At 34.7% G+C, this 14,971-nt stretch overlaps 2 protein-coding genes across 3 annotated transcripts; both read left to right on the top strand.

Annotated features, from left to right (window-relative positions):
- The first annotated feature begins 228 nt into the window (after nucleotides 1-228).
- LOC107699867 (parvalbumin, thymic CPV3-like) lies at nucleotides 229-2,144 on the top strand. Its single transcript, XM_016501276.1, has 4 exons — nucleotides 229-289; nucleotides 406-538; nucleotides 1,269-1,378; nucleotides 1,972-2,144. Exons 1-4 carry the CDS (start codon nucleotides 229-231, stop codon nucleotides 1,995-1,997), a joined length of 330 nt encoding a protein of 109 aa, XP_016356762.1. The 3' UTR covers nucleotides 1,998-2,144.
- Nucleotides 2,145-4,909: 2,765 nt separating this feature from the next.
- On the top strand, nucleotides 4,910-14,690 carry LOC107699864 (vacuolar fusion protein CCZ1 homolog). 2 transcript variants are annotated; one of them, XM_016501273.1, is made up of 17 exons: nucleotides 4,910-5,060; nucleotides 5,647-5,722; nucleotides 5,837-5,933; nucleotides 6,218-6,315; nucleotides 6,405-6,498; nucleotides 6,639-6,719; nucleotides 7,406-7,453; nucleotides 7,577-7,660; nucleotides 8,519-8,694; nucleotides 9,531-9,612; nucleotides 11,657-11,718; nucleotides 12,374-12,485; nucleotides 12,645-12,678; nucleotides 12,995-13,109; nucleotides 13,294-13,452; nucleotides 14,027-14,154; nucleotides 14,322-14,690. In XM_016501273.1, the coding sequence occupies exons 2-17, from the start codon at nucleotides 5,709-5,711 to the stop codon at nucleotides 14,375-14,377; spliced, it is 1,440 nt and encodes a 479-aa protein (XP_016356759.1). In that variant the 5' UTR covers nucleotides 4,910-5,060; nucleotides 5,647-5,708; the 3' UTR covers nucleotides 14,378-14,690. The 2 variants fall into 2 exon arrangements, with proteins under 2 accessions (XP_016356759.1, XP_016356758.1); XM_016501272.1 differs by having other exon boundaries at nucleotides 12,992-13,109; nucleotides 14,322-14,689.
- Nucleotides 14,691-14,971: the final 281 nt, after the last annotated feature.

Raw genomic sequence — 14,971 nt, 5'->3', positions numbered from 1 at the left:
TTTTGATGTTGCTCTAATTTATGTGAATTTAATTAATTTGAATTAAATTATTTGAATCTATTTCATTTCTATTTCATCTCTATATATATATATATATATATACACACAAATGTGTACAAATACACAATTAGAATAATTTTAGCAATAAATTAATAAAGATTAACAAAATAAATATATAACACAATATAAAGGGAAAAAAATAATGCTTTTTCTCCGACAGTTGTGAAAATGTCACTTACATCCATCCTCTCAGCTGATGCTATTGAAAATGCTGTCAAAGACTGCCAAGGTATCTACTAAATAATGTAATAATGATAAATAATAACAATAATGATAAACACATTTTAATTGTCTCGTGTTGAGACAATGATGACAATAATTCTCATGTTGCTTTTTCTCCAACAGCTCCAGACTCCTTCTGTTATAAAAAGTTCTTCCAACTTTGTGGCCTGAGCCAGAAAAGTCCCCAAGAGGTGAAGGATGTCTTCTGCATCATAGATGAGGATAACAGTGGATTTATTGAGGAGGCTGAGCTCAAGTATGTCAATTTGGCTGGTATTACTTTAAATTCATGTGTAATACATCACAAACAATGATGTGATGTGATTTCAATGATTGCTAACGCTCTAAAAGCCACAAAATCTACAGATACAAAACCATAGACTATGTTGTTGTGATTTCATGTTACTCGAGGCACAGTTCCTAGAGCTTTTACAGCTTCAATATGTTGCCTTGTTGTTCAGTGTGATCGGAGAACATCTAATGCTAAAAATACTATGCTCGTAATAGACATACATGAAATCCGGTGCATAAAGAGAATTACTTCTGTTAAAGCTTTACATTAAATGTCCATGTCTTACCTGATAATACCAGAGTTCCATTTAAACTAAGTCCTTTTCAAATGTAATCCATGGAGATGCTGTCATTATGTTTGTTTTTTTCTGTCCCTGCTTTATGTGATTTATCTGCATTATGTAATGACATCAGCAGAACTAGAACCCAGAGCTGGAGAGATGACATTCACAACAGTCTTTTGAAGGGTTTCATTTTTAGCTCACATTATAGCCGGGACAGGTGAAAGAGATCATATTTGATCATTTGATTGATGAGTTCAGCTGTATGTGGCTGAAACAAACGGATGCGTAGAAAAATATCTAAAATGACAAATGGGCTAAAATGCTGAGCTGCTTGAATTAGGAGAGTCACAGTTCAGTGACAACGGCTGTGCAGCACTTCATTCTTCTCATCAATGGATTTGTGTGAATCAGGTTCTTTCTCCAGCGATTTTTCCCAGGGGCGCGAACCCTGACAGAAAAGGAGATTAAGAGCCTCCTTACAGCTGCAGATGATGATAGCGATGGCCGAATTGGAGTAGACGGTAATGTTTTCTCAGTAGATTGTGTTGTTGTTTTTTTATTCTTTTCTTATTTATTGTGTTTTATGCATCTACATGTTCTACCATTTTGTATGCACAGTTACAGTAATAAGATTTCAGATTTATGTCCCTTTAAATGGTGAGAATTGTTTTTGCCATTTTATGTCCTTTGCTTGTCTGTTATGTCATTTTCTCTGATCATTACTCAAAGATGTGCTAAGATTTAATAGCTGTCTTAGATTATGGAAACTTTAGTGAAAAAAAATCTATCTCTGCATTGCATAAGAGGATCAAAGATCAGGGTCACCTCAAATTATTATTTCAATCCTGAGTAACAGTCATGCACACACTGTCTGAGACAATACAAAGTCGAAAAGCTGCAGGCAAATTACTGAGAAAAAGAGCTCAGAGTAAAATTGTCTCCTTATTTTTGCCTTATTCATTGAATTTTTGTTTAAACTGATCAATCACCTCTTTAGCACATGTTGAAACACATGTGAGAGCTATACAGAAAAGTTTTGTTTTGGACTAATCTTGTTAAATCAGTTTATTATAATATCATAGTCTAAATTTCTGATGTTCCTCTTTCTCTACAGAGTTCCAGACTATGGTGTTATCCTGAAAGACTCCCTCAGCTGTAAGCACTGAAACCCCATCTTTCATTTGACTTTTTACACCTGATTTCTTTTCAAAAAAAGAAGAATCAGCACATAAAGTAAATGTACTTGACTTTTGAATACTTGTGTCTTGTTTTGTTGTCCCACATTCACCCCAAATGACCAATGACAAAACTGTTCAGGGAAAATAAAAGTCACTAAACCGATGCATCTGGTTTACTGTGTTTTAAATCTGCTTATATTAATGCACATATAATTTAAGATATACATACAGGTATGTTGATACAGTGGATTCTGTGATATTTGCATACAAGTTGCAGCTTTTCTTTACAAGACAACCACCAGCATGTGACTTATGTGTGCATAAACTGGAAACTATTTCTACTGATACTATTTCTACTGTCTTATGTTTAGCTTTGAGCTACAATTTATTAATTTGCACACTACACATAAGCACAAAACAAAGAAAATGTACTTTTACTTCATATGCAGTACATCTGAAAAACCTCTGAAAGTGGACTGTAACATTCCATGACCCTGACAAAACTTATAACTACCACAAAATGGGTAAAAAACAGTAAAGTAAAGCCAATCTTGATCTCATAGAAAGCAAGTTAAACACATTTCAACATTGCTATTTTACACACTGCATGTAATAGAATATGTCTGCAGTGGATAGAGATATGTGCTGTGAATGATTGAAGTTACAAGTAAATGCAGAATGTTCTAATGTCCTCAGTAGTTTAAATACCAAAAGAAGGTAACTTTACTTGACTTACTTTAGATTGTTACGGTGACCAATATGTCAGATGCACCTGATGTTCTCAGCAAACCTTTTTAAGTGCAATAATAATAAAAACAAATGAATGCACCTTCAAAGAAATCAAAATTTTACATTTGATATTCATTGTAATATTTCACAAATGTGTGGTTCTAGCAGCATGGATGAAGATGTCATAGCATCTAATATACATAGATTTTAGTCAAGTTATTTCATTTGGTCCTTTGTTTATATTTGCAAGCAGTGCATTTTATTCATTCGTCATTCTAATCAATAAATACAAAATAGCTCACCGCAGAATATAAACCTTGAAATCCTAGATGTAACCAAAGCCTTAAAACAAGGGAGTTCAAATGTAAAGCAGACTAAGTAGGCACAAAAGGTACAGACATTGAGATTGGGTATACATTTCAATGAAGATACTGAACACTCTCAATACTGAATGGCAAGGATATCCCGCTCAGGTTACCGTTTAGCCCATTAGAACAATGGAATTCAAAATGGTGCATCAATCCTGGCTTCAGATTATCCCTTTTCTGCAGTGAAACCAGAGACCAAAATGAGCCAGGCAAACATGTGCCTTAATGGCATCAACTCCACCAAGATAATCCCAGTGTGCATGCATGACCCAATATGTTAGATTTAACAAACAACTAATGGGGGAGTTTACACTGCAATTATGCTACGAAGATTATCCTCCATATTATTCAGCCAGAGGTAACATGTTCAAATGTTAGTATTGTTTCACTTGCAACTTTCCATTTACAAGCCAATATCCGCACCCACTGCCACGGTTACAGCAGATATCCATGTGATATTCTCAGCACAGTTACTATAGAACAGGAAATATATATATATATTTTTATATATATAAATCTGCCTTAAACATAAATTTGGCAATTTTAAGAGATGTTATGCAAACTTCCAACCTGTGTGCATATAAAATATACCCTGAAAGGATATGAGAAACAGCTTTTGAGTTTAAAAAAGAAAAAAAAGTAAGAAAGTAACAGTTGACTGGACATATTGTTAACTATTACACATATTGATAGCTCATGCACACACACACACTCAGTCTCAGCTGGCACATAGAAGGTTCAATTACAGTATGAATTATGATAACCAATCTATGGCAATTTACAAACAATTCATTATCATCAGTGGACACAATCAATATGGTTTCCAAGAATCGGCTGAGGGTAACTTAGTTGACAGAGTTGACAATCAAGCTGACAAATTGACAGTCAGTTAATATACGTCTTGACAATAGGTTATTGTAGACAAAATATTGAAAAATAAAGAGGATACTTACAAAAATGTGTTCAAAATGTCCACCACATGAAAATAACATCATATGATGCTGATCACATGGCGATGTGATAAACCATTTTTGGTTGTTCGGTAAGTGACATAGTCTAGTTGTCAGAATGTTTGCGGACGTGAGAAAAATATTTGAAAAGTATTAGTATTTTCTTAATTTCCAGAAAATTACACTTAAAAAAATCGGATGAATTCATTTTAATTGGGACATTTTCCCCCAGTTATCTCCGTGGCAACAAGTATCCAAATGTACCTAAATTCACCCCTGAATTTAATATGAATTATTATTATTAATTATTATTGTTGTTATTATTATCAATATTTTGAACTTGAGACCCACTACAGGCACACAGTAAAAACGGGTTTAAAGGCAACTTAAAGAAAACTGAAATGGTGCACAGATTATTTATGTGAGCCTACAGTTTGCTTTTCCTTATGATGTTTCTGAAGAAAATTGTTAGCAAAAATATAATAATCATCAATGGACGTGAAATGTAACCTAAACTGTGTAATCATTCTGCAGTTTACTTTACCGGCAATTGGTTTTGAAAACAAAATGCCTGCTTGATAATTTGACTGGCATGGTCTGAAAATCATTTGAATACATTTTTGTGAGAACTGGGAAACAACAGTTAACAAGTGTCACAAGACTCTCAAAATAGGTACAATCCTATGACAGGACTATGACATAATATAATCTTCATCTCATGTAAGCCTACGTAGTTTTACAATTTTCACTGTACTATTCATTTCTTTATACGTAAAACGTTTTGATGGGGGAATTACTGAGTTACAGGACTAATAGTGAAACGGAACTGTGGATGAAATCTACCCGATCGGATCCGATTGTAACACACACAAGCGACTGTCAAGAGCAGGAGGTGCATCTTTTTCATTGATCTCAGCTCTGTTTTCCCCCATGAGATAACAAATCAAGCACTTTGTTTCCGTTGTCATGCTGTAACAGGTAAGCACCAGTTTGTTGAACACCCTTTATGATAGTTGTTGCTTTTGAAACGCGACATGAAACAGTCGGATTAATGGTGTAGCTAACCAGCTAGCTTTTAAGTAATGGTCTAATTTGTCTGATCACCGTCACTGTCTTCATGGAAAGTGAAATGCTTTTGGTTCCTTTTTTGTTTATTTGCCTCAGTATCTGTTTGTCTTGTTCACTAGTCTAAGAAGCATCTAACTACTTTTTATCAGCAGTTTTTCTCAAAAGTAGAAAAGAAGGCAGTTTAGCCACAGTTTATTCGCTTTTCTCATAATCTTAAACTAAACAATTAAATTACATAATTTAAACAATTATATTAAATTTAACTATAGTCCATAAGCTCAAATGTGCAGGTAATGAATAGCTAACTTGTGCATGTCTACAAATATTACATAAAGGAATGCCGTGAACATACTTTACATTGTAGCTTGTGCATATAATCTATAATTAGTTAAGTGATTATCGTCATTATCTAAAGTTGTCTATTCATGTTTATTCTTGAAAATGTTTTCACTGTGTCCTTTGACTTCAGTCCCAATAAAGTTTATTCTGTTTACAGATCAAAGGCATGCACGTCAAACTCAATGAAAAAAGAGGGAACCGTAGAGACAGACCACACTAATGCTGATGATCAGGTATTTTCATCAATGACGCCGTCTTTGAGGTCTAAATATGAATTATTTTTTAAATCAGACGTGATGTGTTCATTTTCTGCTTTCTATTCCCACCTTATATCATCTTCTCAAAAGCCCAAGAATGGCATCTGGAATGCAAGAGAAACAGTACACACCATCTTTGCTAAGTTTTTTCATCTATAACCCTAAGTTTGGACCACGTGAGGGGGAGGTAAATCCTGTTTATTTAACTAGTCTAATTGTTTTGCATATTGTGAGGCCACAGAAGGTGTAAAAATGTAGTGCTCTCAGCTACATGTAATGCATTTTTCCATGTATAAAGCCACTACACAAAAAAAAAAAATCATCAAAATCTCCACAGCAAATGTACAAAATGTCTGCAGAATCTGTCTGGGCATGGTAATAATCTGAAAGATGAACAAATGCAGGTAGAAGTCACGTTTTGATTATTATATGTTAATTGTATGTTTATAGGGCTGTTATTGTACTTTGTAGGAGGAAAAGAAAATCTTGTTTTACCACCCTATTGAAATAGAGAAGAACGAAAAGATTCGCAATGTTGGACTCTGTGAGGCCATCGTTCAGTTCACCAGGTTAGCACTGTACTAATGATGGGATCAAAGGTGAGATTAAAAAAAAACATAGAGACACAGGCATAAATCAGAGATTTTCTTTTTTACAGAACCTTCTGTCCAACAAAACCAGCCAAATCTCTCCACACTCAGAAGAACCGACAGTTTTTCCATGAGCCGGAGGAGAACTACTGGATGGTCATGGTACGTCTATGCATCAGTGATGTTTTGTAGAGATTTAGTTTAAATCCAAATGTTAACCAAAAGAAGACAGAATAAAATCAAACTTGCCTGACACAGTGCTGCTAAAGTATGTATTAGCACCTTTGACTTCCTCTCTCAAGGTTGTACGGAATCCAATGGTTGAAAAACCCAACAAAGACGGTAAACCACCCACTGTAGAATACCAAGAGGAAGAGATTATTGTAAGTAATGCATGGAATGCTAGTTGAACATTTTTAAATTAGGCATTTTTTTTTTATTTTACACACCCTTGATACAGAACAAAAAATTAATGTTCAGGCCGATGTGCACTACTGTTCAAACGTTTTGGCTCAGTAAGATACTTTTATTCAGCAAGAATCCATAAAACTGATTTAAAAAATAATTGACAGTAAAGACAGACTTTCTAACAGTTTTTTTTTTACTTTTAACAGTTGTTTAGTCTTATGATGTGTGGTTTGAAGGGATGTTTGTCTTAATGAATAAGAGATAAGAGGGAATGTTTATGGAAATTAAAGGTTTATGGCAAATAATTTTTGATTGCTATTGCTTGTGGTATAATAACACTTGTTGGATTTGTGATGGTTAGACGAAGTGTGAGCATTGAAACATATGCAGCTAAGATTATTGAATAAACTAGACTCCTTTGTTATAATGCTGTTAAAAATAAAAATAACTGGAGTAATGGCTGAAATAGCATCACAGAAATATAAATGAATTTTTTTCAAATATTTTAAAAGGAAAACTCTTAACATTATCTTATTAATAAAAAAAAAAAGGCAGAGTATAAGAGACTTCTTTCAAATTCTTCTTTAATTTAAAAAACCTTACCAACTCTAAACTTTTGATTGGTAGTGTAGACTGAGTTGTTCCCCTCTTTGTGTTCTAGGATTCAGTTTATGGGTCTGTATTACAACAGTGCTACAGCATGTATAAGGTAAACACTTTATATTTATCTATTCTCTCATTTCAAATTTTTTAATAATCTATTATTTACACATTATTTTTACAAACATCTGATGTTTCTAACAGTTTTGTTGTTGTTGTTGTTGATTTTTAGCTCTTCAACGGCACATTCAGCAGGGCATTTGAGGCCGGTGGAGTGGAACTGCTAATTCAAAAGCTTGAAAAGTTCTTTTACAGGGTAAATAAAGTATTAATTAAGAGAACTCAATCCTTCAATCAGATAAAAGGTAGACAGTGCATACCTTTGGTCTGTTTGGTACATGCATGTCTTAAAAGGGATAACCATTAATTTTAGGCTTTGAATATTGCTTTTCTTTATAGTCATACTGTTGTCCTGCCATGAGAACTTTTTAAGGATGTCGCTGACAATCTGACCACTTGTAATTAAAGTTCCACGTTTAAGGAAAGAGATAAATTGCAAAGATATTTAGTAGTTCAAAATTGTAGAGATATGTGAGGTTATTCTTTATTTCTGTTATCATATTCAACACATATGTACAAATTGTCAGTGTGAGACACATATATGAAATGGAGGCCAACAATCTTACTTGTCCGTGTTTGTCTTAGGTTTTTCGGTTCAGATTTCCTTGCTGAGGGCATCATGCTTACTCACCTGTCTGAATAATTCAGCTTAGGTTAAGGGAAACCCTTCGCGTCACCCCCTCCCTAACCTGAGCTGAGCCCTGAAGCTCTCAGTGAAAGTGCAATTTGTGCCTCAGGTTAAATGTGACTGACTGCTGAGCAAAGTCACACCAGGGCTGCATCTCCAGACGTCAAGTGGTCAAATTACATTACGTCAGCCTTATCAGGGATGCTTTGGTAATTTCATCCATGTTTGAGGCCATAGCGTTGTTGTACAGTTTCTTCTGGACCTTTCTTGAGAGGCAAAATTTCATTCCTGATATTATTCTGTACTTAATAATACTGTATTATTTTTATTTTATCTGATCATTGTGGAATTATAAAAGTAACTGTAGTCTGGAGAAGATTTAAAAAAAAATACATTAAGTTGTTGTTGTTGTATGCTTTGCCTTAGTACCTGCAGACACTTCATCTCCAGTCATGTGACTTGCTGGATGTGTTCGGGGGAATCAGCTTTTTCCCCCTTGACAAGATGACCTACCTGAAGATCCAGTCTTTTGTCAATAGAGTAGAAGAGAGCCTGAGTCTTGTCAAATACACGGCCTTTCTCTACAACGACCAGCTGATCTGGTGAATGTCAATCAATACACATCTCACAATTGTTTTAAGGGATATTTCACCCAAAAAAAATGAAAATTCTGTCATCTTCAACTCACTCTCACGCCATTCCAAACCTGTATGACTTTATTTCTTTAGTGAACCACAAAAGAAACTATTTAGCAGAATGTTCACACTGCTCTTTTCCACACAATAAAAAGTGAATTGTGAAGAAGGGCTGTCTAGTTCAAAAAAGGATGAAAAGAGCTATGGTTAATAATCATTTATGTTAATAATAATTAATGAATGTGTATTCCGATCACATTTGAGATTTCTTGTAGGTTGACTGTAGCATTAAATTGTATTTTTTATTTATTTTAATTGAATTACATTGAATTATAATTTTGAACCCTTCTGCAACCTTTAGAAACATCATTCCTACTGCAAATGCTTGATATGAATGAGGGTTTACCTTAAATAACTGAGTGCCGTAGAGTACATGAAGTCTGAGAGATGAGACTGCAGGGACTCAATAAAGCGGCACAGCCAAAGCTTCTTAATCTCAAACTGTCTGGCACAGGGATCCAGATAGACTTAAAATATGACTTTTAATTCTCTGTTGAATTCACAACATGACTTTCATATCTTGTTTACAAAAATTGCTTTCACAGAAGTGCCTGTGTTTATGCCTGTTGAATGTTGTTTGTCTTATTACTTGTTTAAATTAAAGTGTCTCATGATAACATATTATCAGTTTTGTAAGGCACAAGAAATTTAAACAATTAACATTAATATTGAAACACTTTCTTGTGTTCGAATGTGCAAGTTTGTCTGAGCTTTAGTCTTAAGTTCTGTGCTGTATTTTGTAGGAGTGGTCTAGAGCAGGATGACATGCAAATTCTGTACAAATACCTGACGACCTCGCTGTTCCCGCGGCACACTGAACCCGAGGTGAGACCACATTAGTACATTGTACTGTTATATTGTAAATGTGTAAGCCCTAGACACAAAGGCTTTGATAGAAAAGCCGTTTTACTAATTTCCCCTTTTTACCCTAGTCTAACACTGTTTATACAGTAGACACTAGAGGTGCATTTGAATGTATCAAAATTAAAAACTAAATTGCCCCCATTTTTTAGATATTTGAATTCCCTATCTGTCTTTTATTATTACATTTTTTTTTATTCTCAAATATGCTGTGTGAATTGAGCATACAGTAAAACAGTTATGTTCTGAAATATTATTGAAATTTAAATGTTATTTTATTTATGAAGTTTTCTATTTAAACATTTTAAAATATATTTTATTTCTGTGATCACATGATCCCTTCAGAAACAATTCTAATATGCTGATTTGTGCTCAAGAGACTTATTCTTATAAATGTTGAAAATAGTTGTGCTGCTCAATATTTTTGTGCAAACCGTGATACTTCTTTATCAGGATTCCTTGATGAATAGAAAATTCAAAAAATGTATCAGCATTAGACACTTAAAAGTACAGTGAATAATTATTTATTACAAATTAAGATTTTTTTTTAATGCATTTTAAGATTACTTTTCTCATCAACTGGTTAAAAACACCGCTGTATGCTGCGTCAAAGATGTATTGTTCGGTCAAAATTTACATTAAAGGGATAGTTCACCCAAAAATGATTTACTCACCCTCAAGCCATCCTAGGTGTATATGACTTTCTTCTTTTAGACGAATGCAATTGGAGTTATTTTTTAAAATTTCCTGGCTCTTCCGAGCTTTATAATGGCAGTGGTCGAGATTTTGAAGCCCAAAAAAGTGCATCCATCCATCATAAAAAGTGCTCCAGGGTTAATAAAAAGGCTCCAGGGGGTTCATTCATTTTCCTTTACAAATCTTATTTTTATACTTATTCATGACCGGTGTTTTGTTTCGCCTATGTCCTGAGTCATACGCTGGAATGCCACTCTCTCGTGAACGCGCGTACAACAGTTAGCGGAATCTAGTGATTATAGTTTATATTTACGATTTAATACGGTTTAATATTTTTCTTACACAAATTCTTTTCTTACGCTTCAGAAGGCCTTTATTAACCCCCATAGCTGTGTGGAGAACTTTTTATGATGGATGGACACACTTTTATGGGCTTCAAAATCTCAACCACCATTCACTGCCATTTTAAAGCTTGGAAGAGCCAGGACATTTTTTAAAGGGGTCATATGATGCGACTTCAATTTTTCCTTTCTCTTTGGAGTGTTACAAGCTCTTGGTGCATAAAGAAGATCTGTAAAGTTGCAATGGCCAATCAGAGCACACCTCGCTTTTCAGACCGATGAGCTTTGTAAAAATCGATGCGTTTCAGAAAGGCGGGGCATTTGTTAACCTTAGTTAATTTCAGCATTTAATAACGCATTGTTAAAATCAAAAGTTGTAACTATTTTTCTTTATAATTCTTTTGCACTTTAATCTGTTTGAAACATTTGTTTACTTTATACATTTTTTGTGTATTTCTCTATTGTATTTAAATGTTCAGTTCTTTTTGTTTTAAGAAAAAAGTTATTAAAAGTTATACTGTAAAAAGTTATACTATATTAGTATAAAAGTTATACTAATCAGCATTTATTTGAAATCAAAATTAATTATATATAAACAAATGTCTGATTGTTACAGCAAAGCCAGCTTGTTATCTTTATAGTCTCTAGCCTACTAATACACTTGTGTATTACTGTATGTATACAGTTTCTAACAGTATGCATGACATGATTTTGCTATTTTAAAATAGTGTGTGAATTTTGTGCAAATTTGATTTTTATACCATTGAATTTCAGTTGAATATATAGTGGGATACAATCACTTTGAATGTAGACATAGTGTAACTGATGTCATGCCATAATAATTCAGTGTGTGTTTTTGGAATGTGCTCCAAAGTCATGTGCCGTCTACAGCTGTGTTAATGAATGATCTGTGTGTGTGTGTGTGTGTGTGTGTGTGTGTGTGTGTGTGTGTGTGCGCAAACATTCGGCAGCTTGCAGGAAGAGACTCTCCACTCAGGCCAGAGGTGGCTGGGAATCTGTTGCACTACGGGAGGCAAGTATCCAAATATTTCCTGCTTTGAACTCAGGGCTGAAACAGTGCGCTCTTGGCCTTCTGCCTGTTTGCTTGGGCTCCATGCTTCAGGAACACAAGCAGCCAAGTGCAGCGCTAAGACAACACAGATCAACCAACACTGCCAAATATCAGATTGCACAAGGGTAATTTAATTGCTTTAGTGGCAAAGAGAAAACAATAAGCCCAACAGACTTCACAGTAGTAGCCTGTCTGATTGTTCAGCGAGTGGATGATGGCACAAAGGGTTCACGTTCGATTGATTGCAATAAGATTTATAGATTATTGAGATCAATCAAGGAGAGACTGATGAATAATTGGCAGAGCTTCTTTGTTTGTATGTGTTCGGTGGGTAATGGGAGCGTAATCTTCAGAGGGTCGGCTGTGACTCATGAGGCCCGGGCTGCCCCCTGGAGTTTAGCAGGACAGAGTAGCTGGTAGCAAACTGTAAGCACTGAGAACTGTGACTTGGCACTTATTCAGAGGCCTGGGAGATAATCACAGATTATTCATCATCTGAAAGAGATGTTTGTGGATTGTGGATTTTGGTGCCGCTTTAAGAGGTCATGTGAATATTTGTATTATGCATGAAACGTCCAGAGTTGTACTGATATCTTATGTTATGTTATGGAAACAGATTTTTAACAGGACCAGCAAATCTTAAAGATCCAGATGCAAAATTCAGATTTCCCAAGATATTTGTGAACACAGAGGACAGTTACGAGGAGCTACATTTGATCGTTTACAAGGTGAGAGAAAACTTCAAACTCGGTGTGATTCTTTATGCATTTTAATCTATGAGCTTAACAGACTGATTGACTTTGATTACCTAACATTCATGTTTTTAAGCAAGTAAATTGTTGTTATTAATAATAATAATAATTACGTAAATGTTATTCCTTATCCAGGCAATGAGTGCAGCTGTATGCTTCATGGTAAATGGTAAGTGTCTGCTCTTAAAGGGGTCATATGATGCTTTTTTAAAGATCATTATTTTCGGAAGGCCAAATAAAGTGCTTTTGCTTTCGCCTAGAAACACACAGCGTCTCCCTGACATGGCTGGATCAACACTAACTGCGGTTACTGAAACCACGCCTTCTTTCTTAACTTGAAATCGCATCATATGACCCCTTTAAGTAATTGTAACAAATTTTTTGTTCTTGTTTTGTTAACAGTTCACTTAGTAATCATATTATCAAGAAATTAGTCAAATGTTAACTGTTCTTTTAAATCCTGCTTCCCTTTGTGCTTGTAGCAGCAGTGGATTTGAGTCGTGAGTTGTGTGAACAACTAGACAGCCTGGTTGGTCCCCAACTCACCCTGCTGGCCTCTGACATATGTGAGCAGTACAACATCAACCGAAGGATATCAGGGTCAGTATTACTCCAGAGCTTCACTTCAACTGCTAAATGATATCATAAAGGCATTGTAAATAGTTTTTTTTGCCACTTTTCACACTTTAAAGACACATAACAGCTTTTATTCTTCCATGCATGTTACACTGGGAGGGAATACTGCACCTCGGCTTCACTAATTCTCTCAAAACTGTTGTTGTAGGCCAGAGAAGGAGCCTCAATTTAAGTTCATCTACTTCAACCATATGAACTTGGCTGAGAAAAGCACCATCCACATGCGCAAGACGGCCAGCGTGTCCCTCACCTCTGTCCATCCAGACCTCATGAAAATCCTTGGAGACATCAACTGCGATTTTGCACGGTAAGCAGTGCCGCTGATCAATTGAAGAGGAGTATTGAAGTCATTGTATGTTTGAATTACATTTTGTAAAGGACAAAAAGGACAAAAAATTAGCGCCATTTCATTGACCCAAATAATGTTTATTTTCTGGTGAAATATTAGTATGTATTGAGACAGCAGGTTTCATTCACTAATAATTGTGTGGATTATCCGTCATTGTATGCACATGAGAATTTCTCAAAATAGATTTCAGCTTAATTCAAAACAGTTTTTTTTTTCTTAAACTCGCAATGTTAATGAATTTAGGGTATTCTAAATGAGTGACCACATGCTCAAGGTTACTAATTTGCATAAAGCATGCCTAAACCATTTCCTTATAAGGGGTTTCTGTACAACAGTCTCTAAAGACATGCAGCAATAGCAGTAAAAAAAGCAGGTTGAACTATACCGCTCTTTTCTACTTCTTTCTCTCTCTCTCTGTATGTGTTTGTGTGTATGATTTTAAGATTAAATATCTATGTATAAAGTTGAATTTTAACATGTTTATAAGGCCACACGGTTAGTGAATGAGACAGTGTCTGTGCGTGTTTTGTAGGGTCGATGAGGACGAGGAAATCATTGTTAAAGCGATGACCGATTACTGGGTTGTTGGAAAGAAGTCTGATCAGAGGGAGCTGTACGTCATTTTGAACCAGAAGAATGCCAACCTCATTGAAGTGAATGGTATGTAAAGATTAACTAATTATCACATTGAGGTGATATAATGGTATGAAGTTATTAAAATCTACTAGTTAACTTTTAATCTAAATTGTTTAGTTAATTTATAAGTTAGCGTATTAAAAACATTTCTGTTGACGTAAACTCTCACCAAGATTCTATTTGTGTTACAGAGGAAGTGAAAAGGCTGTGTGCAACACAATTCAATAATATTTTTTTCTTGGACTGAAGAGATATGATGGGCATGGACTACTTCACTACACTAAAACTGTCAACTGTTCAGGTTTTACTGACAGCATCAGTGTAATGCAATAATTGCATTGTAAAAAAAAAAAAAAAACAAAGATTTTTCACATCATGCAATTTTTTAGATTTTTATTTAATCTATACAGAAATGTGGTTGCTTGTAATTATAAAATCTGAATTTTACTGTAATGACCTATTTTCAGTTTTTTGTATCTACATATTGTCATGTTTAAGTATCCATCAGCTACCATCTCTTTTGTGTTTCATACCCATTGTCCAGATTTGTTTTATCACTTACAGATACAATTAAGTTGACATTTAGGATATGAATCTGTCAAGCTATATTTTTTTCTCTTATTTTAAATGCCATCATGTCATCAGTATCGTGGTTTAACATACATTATTTCAAAATAAATGTCAGTTTTCATTAAATGAAGGTTGCTATTCTTGTTCAACTACACTCTTAAAATTCTATGATCTTGAATAACCTTGCTATCATGCTCCACTTTTAATATGGATTTCAAGCCTCTGATTGCCTCACGCTGATCAAATTAAGACACGAGCCTTGTGAAATATA

The sequence above is a fragment of the Sinocyclocheilus anshuiensis genome, unplaced genomic scaffold, assembly GCF_001515605.1.
Source record: "Sinocyclocheilus anshuiensis isolate Anshui unplaced genomic scaffold, SAMN03320099.WGS_v1.1 scaffold1280, whole genome shotgun sequence".
In the NCBI taxonomy this organism is placed as follows: domain Eukaryota; kingdom Metazoa; phylum Chordata; class Actinopteri; order Cypriniformes; family Cyprinidae; genus Sinocyclocheilus; species Sinocyclocheilus anshuiensis.
Note: the sequence above shows the minus strand (reverse complement) of the source record. Positions and strands in the feature narration are given on the sequence as shown.